Source organism: Gracilinanus agilis, chromosome 4 (genome assembly GCF_016433145.1).
Source record: "Gracilinanus agilis isolate LMUSP501 chromosome 4, AgileGrace, whole genome shotgun sequence".
NCBI classification, from domain to species: Eukaryota; Metazoa; Chordata; class Mammalia; order Didelphimorphia; family Didelphidae; genus Gracilinanus; species Gracilinanus agilis.
In genome coordinates, this window is record NC_058133.1 from 500,179,949 (window position 1) to 500,192,039 (window position 12,091).

Sequence of the window (12,091 nt, forward strand, 5' to 3'; positions counted from 1 at the left end):
GCCCGTGAAAAGCAAATCCCCCAAGGCGAGAGGAGGCTGAGGGACTTAGACAATCCAGTCCAGTGATTCCCAAAGAGGGCGCCACTGCCCCCTGGTGGGTGCTGCAGCGATGCAGGGAGGCAGTGATGGGCACAGGGGCATTTATCTTTCCTATTAATTGCTATTAAAATTTAAAAAATGAATTTCCAGGGGTTAAATTAATTTTAATATTTTAATATTTTAAATATTAATTTAAATATAATATAAATATAATTTAAAAAATAAATTAATTTTGGCGGTAGGCCAAAAAAGCTTGGGAACCACTGCTCTAGTTCTTCGGCTATGCCCACCATCAAAGGGGGAGGAACCAGAAAATAAGGGAGAAGGAAACAGGAATAGAACAGGCTGAAATGGCAAAGATTTCAAGAGGAAGAAAATTCAGTTAAAATCCTAGAATACAAGTAGAGAAATCAACAGAGAGGATGCTAAAATGAGAAGGAAGGGTAAGCACTAAATCCTCAGAGAGATTACAAAGCTCCCTTTAACAAATATTACACGACAAATGAATTGAACCAATGCCTGATGAAATGTAGAGCTCTGGGAAGTCCCAAGAGAGCATGGCGCAAGGGGCAGATCTTCCAGAATGGTGCAAAAAGAGAAATGAAAGCGACGAGAGCGGAAGTTAAAAAGGAACAACGGTCAGAACTTTACAGTCTTCTCTGTTTAAATAATTAGCATATTAGAAGGACTTGACTCTAAAGCGATGAGTTTCTCCAAAAAAAAAAAACGAAAAGGGAGAATAATGGACTTGGAAAAGAAAAATACTGGATGGGAGGAAAAGCAGTCGGAAGAGAGCAATAAGGCGATAATGTCTAGAGAACACACGATTTCTATTCAAGCAAAAGCGACTGACCTAGAAAACAGGACGAACAAAGACAATTGAAGGATCACGGATCTCCCAGAAGAACATGACAAATCAAAAAAAAATCTGAAGTCTACAATGTATGAAATAATGCAAGAAAATTGCCCACAACTTAGGCCTGCAGCAAATAAAGGAGCAGCCTTCAGAAAAAAACAAAACAATAAACCCCTCAAATCCCTACGCTTAAAACTCTAAGACATATAGTGGCTAAATTGCCCAATTCCAATGACAAAACGATAAATTCTGCAAGATGACAGAAAAGACTGTTAAGTGTAAATGAAAGGAAATTTAAACAACACATGACTCTTAAGTAACCACCGAAAACACAAAAGAGAAGGAAATTCCTAAAAGCAAAGGAGATTAAATTGCTTCCCCAAGTGACCTACAAAGGTGAATAACCAGCAAATAAAAATGACTGTTCAATAAAAGGAGGGCAGCTGTGTGGCTTAGTGGAAAGAGCACCAGGTCTGGAGTCAGGAAGACTCAGCTTTCTGATGTCAAAACTAGCCTTTAGGCAGCTGGGTAGCTCAGTGGATTGAGAGCCAGACCTAGAGATGGGAGGTCCTAGGTTCAAATACGGCCTCAGCCACTTCCCAGCTGGGTGACCCTGGGCAAGTCACTTGACCCCCATTGCCTACCCTTACCACTCTTCTGCCTTGGAGCCAATACACAGTATTGATTCCAAGATGGAAGGTGAGGGTTTACAAAAAACAAATAAACAAACAAAAGAACAACAAAACCTGGGCTTAGACACTTATTAGCTGTGTGACCCTGGGCAAGTCACTTCACCGTGTTTGCCTCATCTATAAAAATGAACTGGAGAAGAAAATGGAAAACCACCCCAGGATCTTGTGGAAAAAAACAAACAAAAACAAATCCAAAACCCAAATGGGGTCGTGAAGAGTTGGACATGACTGAAACACCTGAACAATAACAACAAAAATTGTATTCCAGGTGAAGGACTTGAGTTAAAGTTGGGGCTTTTTCATAACTTCCCAAAGACAATTCCCCCCCTAAATAATTAAAGTATTTTAATTTAATTATGGTACATAATCCTTTATATTAATTAATACATTAAAAAATCTTTAAAACAGGACATCACCTAAAATCTCATAGATCAAATTTCTCAAGTTAAGACAATTTTAAAAAACTCTTTCCTTCTGTCTTAACTGAACAACAAAAATGGAAGTAATCTAGGTTTGAACTTGAGCTAAGGTTAGGGCCTTTTCACAACTTCCCAAAGATTATGTGTGTATATTTTCCACAAATCCTTCCTTCTGTCTTAATATCAAGTGGTAAGGGCTAGGCAGTTGGGGTTAAGTGACTTGCCTAGGGTCACCCTGCTAGGAAGTGTCTGAGGCCAGATTTGAACCCAGGACCTCCTGTCTCCGGGCTTGAAGCTCTATCCACTGTGTTACCCAGCTGTCCCCTTCCCTCCCTTCTTTCACCCTCATGCCCAGAATACTCTGTACCTTTGTACTGGCTGCACCATTTTGCTCTGCCCTCTGCACTTCTGCCTTATAGGCTCCCTGGTTTCCCTTAAGCCTGAGCCCAAATCTTAGCTTCTGTAGCCCAGCAATTTTGTAAATATCTTGAACATAGCTAATTGCTTACACATTTTCTCCCTCATCAGAACTGAAGCTCCTTGAGGGCAGGAACTTTCCTGGCATCCCCAAGGCCTGCCACAGTGCCTAGCCATAGCAAGAGCTTCATATAAATGCTCGTTGACCCACTGCCTGAAGAGAAGAGGCCAGATGTCAGAGAGGCTGGAGTGGCAGGCCAACAGATCAATACAGAGAGATGTCTGAGAGCTGAGTTACAGATGACATCCAAAGGGTGAATTGGGAGACTGGAAGAAGGGTGATACCCGTAATAGAAATAGGGACATTAGGAAGAGAGTGAGCTTAGGGGGAAAAATAAGAAAGGAGACACAGAAGGGGAAACACACACTTGGTCTCATGATCCCCAGAACCTTCCTTGAGGCTGAAAAGAATTTTGGAACCAAAAAGTAGAATCATGGGGTTACAGATGTAAAAGTTAATTCTTTGTTCCCTCTGAGTTTACATTTGTGAAAGGGAATCCTTTACTCCCTTTGTCTATTGTGAGTTAACACTTTGGTTAACAATAACTTAAATACCCCTACTTAGTACTTCACCAGACTGTGAAGACAGGATTAACTGTCTTTTGTCTACTTTTGAATCAAATCAACAAAAGCTTGAACACCCTACTTAGCACTAGGTGGAGGAGTTCTCCACCTTTCACCCCAATCAGACAGGGATCTGTGACCTCTTTTGATGAGTATTTACCTCTCCAGAAGGTGAGAAATGGTTCCCACAAACACTGCCCCCCTGAGCAGTGTTGGGCAATTTGGAAGCTGTGATTGGCCCTTGTGAAAAGGTGAAGGGACAAGAAGCCCCTATAAAAGGTCCTGGATTTCTGAGTCTAGGGAAGTTGACTCCAAGAAGGAAATCGGCTTCAAGAAGGAGTTCCACTTCAAGAAGGAAGTCAGCTTCAAGAAGAAGGTTGGCTCAAGGAAGAAAGTGGGCCTGAGGAATCACCTTCAGCTTGAGTCATCAACTTGACCTGCTTCTTGGAGGGAACTTGAATGAAGGGATAGCTGACTTTCCCTTCCTGTTTTCTGGAGAGGGTTTAATTCCAGTTGAAGGTCAACAAGTCCTGGCTGAGTCAAGCACTGGAGCAATATTTAGTTAGATAAACTAATGTCTTCTCTACTCTTTTGTATTTCTCTGCTTTCACTCTTTCCACCTCTTTTGTAAATAAAATCTATTAAAGTCATTTAGACTTTGAGCAATAATACTTTGAATTGGTGACCACAATTATTATTTATAATTTTCATATATTTTAGTTAAACCATTGATTTTTAATCCCTACAGAGGATCATAGATCTGGAGCTTAAAGAAACCCCAGAGGCCATCTAGTTTTACCTCTCTAATTTTAGAGATGAGGAAATTGAGGCCTCAAAAGGTAGGTGACTTGCTCCATGGTGACACAGCTAGCAAATGTCAGAGGTAGCATTTGAACTCAGGTCTTCTGGCTCACCCATTCTATCCAGTATATGACATGGCTTTCTCAAATAAGAATAATAATCATTGACATTTATAAAGGCCTTGAAGGTTTACAGACATTATGCCATTGGAGCTTAATAATCCTGGAGGGTAGATATATATTATCTTTTTTTAAATCCTTATGTTCCATTTTAGAATCAATATTATGTATTGGTTCCAAGGCAGAAATGCAGTAAGGACTAGGTCATGGGGGTTAAGTGACTTGTTCAAGATCCCACAGCTAGGAAATATCTGAGGCCAGATTTGAACCTGTGGCTTCCCATCTTTAGGTCTGGCTTTCAAATCACTAAGCTATCTAGCTAGCTGCCTTTAAGTATTATTATCTTAGGTAGTGGAGCGGTTAGAAGCTCAGGAAGCTCTGAGTTCCTATCTGGCCTCAGATACTTATTAGCTATATGACCCTGGGCTATATAACCCCACTTAAGCTGCTTGCCTCAGTTTCCCCAACCGTAAAATGAGGATAATAATAACACCTACCTCTCAGGGTTACTGTAAGGACCAAATGAGATAATATTTGTAAAACACTTAGCAAAGTGCCTGGCACAGAGTAGGTACCTGCTAGCTATCATTATATTCATTTTATGGAAGAAGGAATTGAGGTTGAGAGAGTTTCGGTGATTTGTCCAACATCACAAAGCTCAAGGGCATGGGGATGGGGGAAAGCTGGAAGGAGATGTGGGGCAAAGGGTCATTTTAGGTAGCCACTGAGTCCTTTCCACTTCTAGGTCTAGGACCCTGTGATCTTTGATTAATGTCTGAACTGTCCCCATTGCTGGGTGAGAGATACTAGGTAGGTGTAAGATCACAGAGCACTAATTATTTTAATGAAGTGCCTGTTGGGAGTAAGGAGGGGCCCCTCTGATGAGAGGCTGTCCTAATTTTATTGTACTAATTTCTGTCATCAGGCATTTCCATGGGAACAGATGGATGCTGCAAACAAAGGCTTAATAAGTCCTCAACAAAGCAAGATTTAGACGGATAGATTTCAGCTGGCTGGGGTGGAAGCTAGAGATGGAGGAAGGATTCAAAATAGGAGCAGGGACCAGAGCATGGAGAATTTATCAAGACTGTCAACGACTCAGAGTAAAAATGAGCTCCTCTGGCCAAGCGGGGCTACAAGGGATGCCTTAAAGTGAACCCAGAGATGGGCATTTCTAGAGGCATCTGAATGGTACCTGTTCTTTGGTGCCCAAATCAACTGGGAGAGGATTGTACTATTAGGGTAAACAAAAATGTCCTGGCGTGCATTGAGGCACTTAAAAAAATACCCCTTGTCTTTCTTCTACTTTAGAATCAATACTGTGTATTGGTTCCAAGGCAGAGGAATAGTAAGAGCTAAGTAATGTGTATTAATTGACTTGCCCAGGATCACACAGTTAGGAAGTATCTGAGTCATATTTGAACCCAGAACCTCTCATCTCTGGCCCTGACTCAATCCACTGAGTCACTTAGCTGTCCTCTGGAGGCACGTTTAAAGAGCAAGTAGAAAGAAACAAAATCCACGGGGATTTCATTAATTTTTCCATTTGGGCCCATCTCTAGGCCTACCTCTTTCATACAGCACAGGATATTTGGTGCCTGAGCTCCTGGGATCAAATCTTGGCTCTGCTTTGGACTTACTATGTGACCTTAGACAACTTGCTTTCTATCCCATCTGGAATGGAGTAGACCTCTGGGGTCAGTTAGTTCAACTCTGCCTTGACCCAAGATCACACAAGTCACACAGGTGGTATGTGGCAGAGATGGGATATGAATCAGGTATTCTGACTCCAAATCCCAGAGAAATCCTTCTATTACTCTATGTAGAATTTCTGGGCCTCAGTTTCCTTATATGTAATGTAAATAGGGCAGTGATGGGCAAACTACAGCCCACAGGCCAGATGCGGCCTCCTGAAATGTTCTATCTGGCGGGGGTGGGGGGTGGGGGTAGGGTGTGTATGTGTGACATGACATGAGGACTCTAACGACAAACAAGGAGGAAGATGACATTACTCCTAATCTGATGAATACAATGAGTAGGTTACAATACAATGAAACTTCGAAAGAGTTGCCTTAGAAACAGACTGACAGATGAGCTTTCCTTTCCCTTTGGCCCCCTCTTTAAAAAGTTTGCCCATCACTGAAATAGGGGATCAATTAACTTTGTAGGTCCCATCCAGAGCTTGATCTATGCTCCTGGGCCTTTCCAGACCACACTTCTCTGTTGAGATCACTCCCTTCTCTGAACAGCCACATGGCTTAATCTCTGCCACTCATCTGGCAGCCAGGTGGCACCTAGCTAGGGATGACTGGGTGGTGCAGTGAATAGAGCATTGAGGTCTTGGATACTTCCTAGTTGCATGACTGTGGGCAAGCCATGCACCTGTCTGCCTAGTTTCCCAAACTATAAAATGAGAAGAATAATAATGCCACCCTACCTCCCAGGACTGTTGTGAGGATCAAATGAGATAACATTTAAAATAAGCTTAACAGTAGCTTCAGACACTTCCTAGCTGTGTGACATTGGTCAAATCACTTAGCCCCAATTGCCTGGCCCTTTCTGCTCTTTTGCCTTAGAATCGATACTTACTGATACTAAGGAAGGAAGGGTTTAAAAAAGAAAAGAGCTTAGCACAATGGCTGACATATAGTAGACATTTAATGCATATACCTTCCATCTCTCTAGTTGACATTCAGCATAAAATGGGAGAACTTGATGGATATTTGAGCTCATCTAGCCTAACAGCTCTCACATCCAATACCAGAATCCCCTCTATCAAACACTGCTGAGAGACAATCATCCAATCATTTTTTGAATCCTTCTAACAATGAGGAGCTCACTATCTTATGAAGCAGCTGATCCCACTGTTTCACTGCTAGGCATTTTTGAGCCCAAATCTGCCTCCTTATCACTTCTGCTGAAGTTTCCTGTTCCTGTAATTTGCAGCCACACAATTTCTTCCTTCTCTCTGTGGTAGCCCTTCAGATGGCTAGAGAAAGTTACTGGGTTCTTCCTTGAGCTTGTCTTTATCTCCATTTTCTTCAACAGATCCATGTGTTGTGGATCGGAGATTTAGAGCTAAGAGAGGCCACCTAGTCCAAGCTCCTCATTAACAGATGAAGAAATTGAGGCTTAGAGAGTGGAAGCAATTCAACCACGTTCACAGAAATGGAAAACAGAGAGGAAAGATTTGAACACAGATCCTCTGCTGCCAATTCAAGTGCTCTCACCATTATACCACACTGCCTGCACAGTTTCCAGTCCTCTCACTAACCTGGCCAGTGTGCTCTGGATGCCATTCATTTTTTTTTTTTTGCATTTTTTTTTAAACCCTTGTACTTCGGTGTATTGTCTCATAGGTGGAAGATTGATAAGGGTGGGCCATGGGGGTCAAGTGACTTGCCCAGGGTCACACAGCTGGGAAGTGGCTGAGGCCGGGTTTGAACCTAGGACCTCCTGTCTCTAGGCCTGACTCTCACTCCACTGAGCTACCCAGCTGCCCCTAGATGCCATTCATTTTGATAATTTTCCTCCCTAATGTTGTGTCCAGAATTGAATGCCAGACATCACGTATAGCCAGATCAAGGCAGAAAGGAACCAGATGTCTATTTCTTCCCAAGACCTGGGCACTCAGTTTCCCTTAATGAAACCCAAAACTACTTTAGCCTTTTTAAATGTTAGTATCCATCTGAACATAATTACAAAACACTTTTCACACAAGTGAAGATAGAGCTAAACAACTGGAAAAATATTCATTGCTTATCTGTAGTCCAAGCCAATATAATAAAAATGACAATCCCATGTTGATTTACTTTTTCAATACCGTATCAATTAAAATATTAAAGAATTATTTTATAGAGCTAGAAAAATTAGTATGAAATTTTGGAATAACAGAAGGTCCAGAATATCAAGGGAATCAAAGAAAAAAATGTCAAGGAAGGCAGCCTAGCAGTTCCAGATTTCAAACTATATTATATAGTGATAATCATCAATACAATCTGGTACTGGCTAAAAAATAAGCATTGGGTCAGTAGAAAAGATTAGCTATATAATACATAGTAATAAATGACCATAGTAATCCAAAAGATCCAAACTTTGGAGATAAAAACTCACCATTTGATATAAATTTCTGGGATAATTGGAAAGCAGTTTGGCAGAAACTAGGCATAGATCAGCATCTCACACCATATACCAAGATAATACCAAAATGGATAAACAATTTAGACATAAAGAGTGATATCAGAAGTAAATGAAGGGAGGAGCATCTAGGTGGCTCAGTGGATAGAGAGCCAGGCCTGGAGGAGCATGGGAAAATATACCTGTCAGTTCTATGGATAAGGGAAGAATTTATGACTAAACAAACAAGAGATTAAGGAGACTGTGGGAAATAAAAGAGATAATTTTAATTATATAAAATTTAAAAAGCTTTTGCCCAAACAAAACTAATGCAACTAAAATGAGAAGGAAAACAGGAAACCGGGTCTGTATGCCAAAAAGATCAAAGAAAAGGGAAAGGGACTAATTTGTGCAAAAAATATTTATAGTAGTTTTTTTGTGTGTTGGCAAAGAAGTTGCGAGGATACTCATTACCTGGGAAATAGCTGAACAAGTTATGGTATATAACTGTGATGGAATTGAACTATAAAAAGTGATGAGGGGGCAGCTGGGTAGCTCAGTGGATTGAGAGCCAGGCCTAGAGACGGGAGGTCCTAGGTTCAAACCCGGCCTCAGACACTTCCTAGCTGTGTGACCCTGGGCAAGTCACTTGACCCCCATTGCCCACTCTTACCACTCTTCCACCTATGAGTCAATACACAGAAGTTAAGGGTTTAAAAAAAATAATAAAAAAAAGAAGTGATGAGCAGAATGGTTTCGGAAAAACTTGGGAAGACTCCTATGAATGCATGCAAAATGAAGTAAGCAGAACCAGAACACTACATAGTAACCGCAATATTTCAGGGATGATCAGCTGTGAGAGACGTAGCTAATCTGATTAAAAAAATGATACAAGACAATTCCAAAGGACTCATAATGAAAAATGCTCTCTATCTCCAGAGGGAGAACTAAATAAATTTGAATGTAGATTGGAGTATACTTTTTAAAACTTTTATTTTTATTGTTTTATTTTGTTTCTGTTTTGTTTTGCAACATAGCTAATATGAAAATATGCTTGGAATGACCTCATATCTATAATCAAAATCAAAGACCTTGCCTTCTAAAGGGCAAGAGGAAGAGAAAAAATCTGGAACTCAAATTTTTACAAAGTGATTATTAAAAATTCTTTTGTAATCATATAAATGGAGATAATTTTATGAAATAAAAAATAATACTATACTAAAAAAAACCTAAATGTTAGCATCATACTAGAGACTCAAATGGAGTTTGTGGTCCACTAAGACCTCAAGGGCCTTTTCTGTTAGAAGTCTTGCCAAGGAGAAGCTGAGAATTGCATTTCTTCTTTTCTTTTTGGGTACACAGAACATTTTTAGTCACTAGTATGGATGGATTGATTAGGTCAAGTTCCTCCAGGACTAGAACTGCATGATTTCTTAGTGTATCTCATAAGCATGGCACTCATCACAAAGGAAGTGCTTAATAAACACCTTAAAAATAATAAATCTCTTTAAAATTAAATGGAAACCTTTTGTTATCTAGAGAAAATCTATAAATTGTAATAAGGGTAGATATTTGTTTGGCACATTAAAAAGATTTGGAAAGCTTTTTACAGACCTTATCTCACTGGAAACCGAAGCAGAAAGAGGTTGAGTGACTTGCCCAGGGTCACACAGAGGGTCTGAGACCATGTTTAACTCAGGTCTTCCTGACTCCAGGCCCAGGGCTCTATCTATTGCTCCTAGAAACCCAGCTGGCTACGAAATGATGGACTCCGAAGAATCCAGTGCAGGGCAGGAAGACTTCTATGCACTGATGAAAAGTGAAGCGAGCAGAACCAGGAAGACATTGCCCATAATAATAATAATGTAAAAGGGGGAAAATGGAAACTGAGCAGGGTGGAATGGAAATAACCAGGTTTGGCCTGGAAAAGAGTTGAATGAACACATCTCCTTCCCTTCATAGCAGTGGTGGGGGGCAACGGGTATGGAATACTGAGTGCACCATCAGACACGTTCCACGGCTTGGCTAGTTTTACTAGCTGGTTTTTTTTTTCCCCTTTTTAAGTCTTCGTTATAAGAAATGGTTTATAGAATAGGGGAGAGGAAAGGATATGTTCAGAAATTACAATGTAATCAGTGAAAATTGGATTTCTTTTAAAAAAGGGGAGGACACAGAAAAAGCTAGAAACAAGGTGAATTTTTCCTTCATGGATTCTTTTTTTTCTTTTTTTGTTGATGTGATATGTGACTTCTGTCATGATATGAGCAATATGGAAAGATGTACTGTATGAAAGCCCTGGTATAACCCAGATCAGACTATTTACCACCTTGGGGAGGAGCAGAAGAGGGAGGGAGGAAGGAAGGGGGAAAATCTGAACCCTAAAATGTCAGAAAAAATGAAATAAAAAAAAAAAGAAACAAGGTGAATGCCCAAATGGAGCCACCTGAATATGGAGGAATATTGTGCTAAAAGAAATGACAAAATGGAGAATTCAGAGAAACTTAGAGAGACTCACCTGGACTAAAGGAAGGCACCAAGAACACACCTTATACAAGGAGGGCAAATGAGGAAAAAACCAGACGGATGCATTACAGGCAAACATTCTCAGACTGCAGAATAGATGCTGAAGCACAGCTCTCCCCTCTTGGAGTGGAGGTGAGGGACTACAGAGGAAGGAAGCTGTCTATCCTGTCTGCCACACTCCTGACGCCGGGCTGGACAGTGTTGTGGACACGGATGTACTGTCTGCTCTGTTGTAAGGCTGGCTTGGTAAGCCACTCTCCATCTGTCTGTCTGCCTGCCTGCCTGTCTGTCTGTCTCTCACACACACACAGGCTGTGTGACCCTGGGTAAGTCTCTTAACATTCCAGGCAATTCTCTAAGCCTGTAAGTTGTGGAGAGGTTGCCAACCAGCACTGGAAAAGGGAATTTCCTCACCTGGGAGTTCTCTACACCAATGAAATGTGGGTTCAACCCTTATCTCATAGAGAAGAGTTCGGGGGCCGAGAGGGAAGGGAGTCAGTGGCAGCCGAGGCGATGAAGGGGACATGAAGGAATGTGGCATAAAAAGAAAAGACCTTTTTTTTAAAAGCCAAAAGAAACGACAAGTAGGACAACTCCAGAGAAGCCTGGAAAGCCTCGAAGCCAACGGAGGCAGAGCCAGACAGACAAACATACAGCAGAACCAAGACCACGTAAAGGGAACGGCTGATGAGCCCAACACAGAGCGGTCCGGTTTCTCAGGTGTCTCCTCTACAGAACCCCTTGCCCGGCTCTCCTCACAAAGGAAGTGCTCGTTAAATATCCTAAAAATAATAAACGAATACAAGTAATAAATGTATAAAAATAATAAATCTTTTAAAAGATTGATTGGAAACCTCTTGTTACCTAGAGAAAGGATGGAAGAGAGAAGCAAAAACCCTTCTCCTAACCCTGTGTGGAAGTGGGGATGAGGTGGAGGACCACAAGCATGGGTAGATTTTTGCTGATTTTCCCCCTTTTCTTCCTTTAAAAAAATAGTCTTTATGCTACGGGATGGCTCTGGGTTCAAGGAGGGATACAGGGGAAACGGGGATGATGCCGAAATGAGAGATATCAATCAATAATCTTTTAAAAAGCGGATTCCCCCCACCTGCCCCAAGAAAGGCTGGAGGAGGGTGGGGGATCTCCGAACACCCCCCTTTTCTTACCTTCCATCGCCTCGAGGATGTAGCTGGATTCCTCGGAGGGTAGGTGCCCGGTCACAGGGTCGTGCATTTCGTCAGAGGTGGGTGACGGGTCTGTAAATGCCATATCCCCCCCCCCAAATGACAAAGTGGTCTCTGCTTTCCCTCGGGGTCCTTCTCCCCCCTCCCCCTTCCCAGGGGGCCTCCTTGGGGTGCTAAGGACAGTCACTCTGAAAGGGATCTGAGAGTCATGGAGGTCTGCTGGCCCCAATGAGACATTCTCCCCTTTTTCTCCGTTCTGTGCCCTGCCCAGAGACAAGGCACAACCTAGGAGGGGTGTCTA

At 41.7% G+C, this 12,091-nt stretch overlaps 1 protein-coding gene across 1 annotated transcript in view; it reads right to left on the reverse strand.

Annotated features, from left to right (window-relative positions):
• LOC123246831 (general transcription factor II-I repeat domain-containing protein 1-like) overlaps positions 1-11,839 on the reverse strand; it is an 82,501-nt gene extending 70,662 nt beyond the window's left edge. Inside the window, exon 1 of the mRNA XM_044675619.1 lies at positions 11,773-11,839. Within this exon, the coding sequence (XP_044531554.1) occupies positions 11,773-11,839 (67 nt within the window). The remainder of the gene's footprint in view (positions 1-11,772) is intronic.
• Positions 11,840-12,091: the final 252 nt, after the last annotated feature.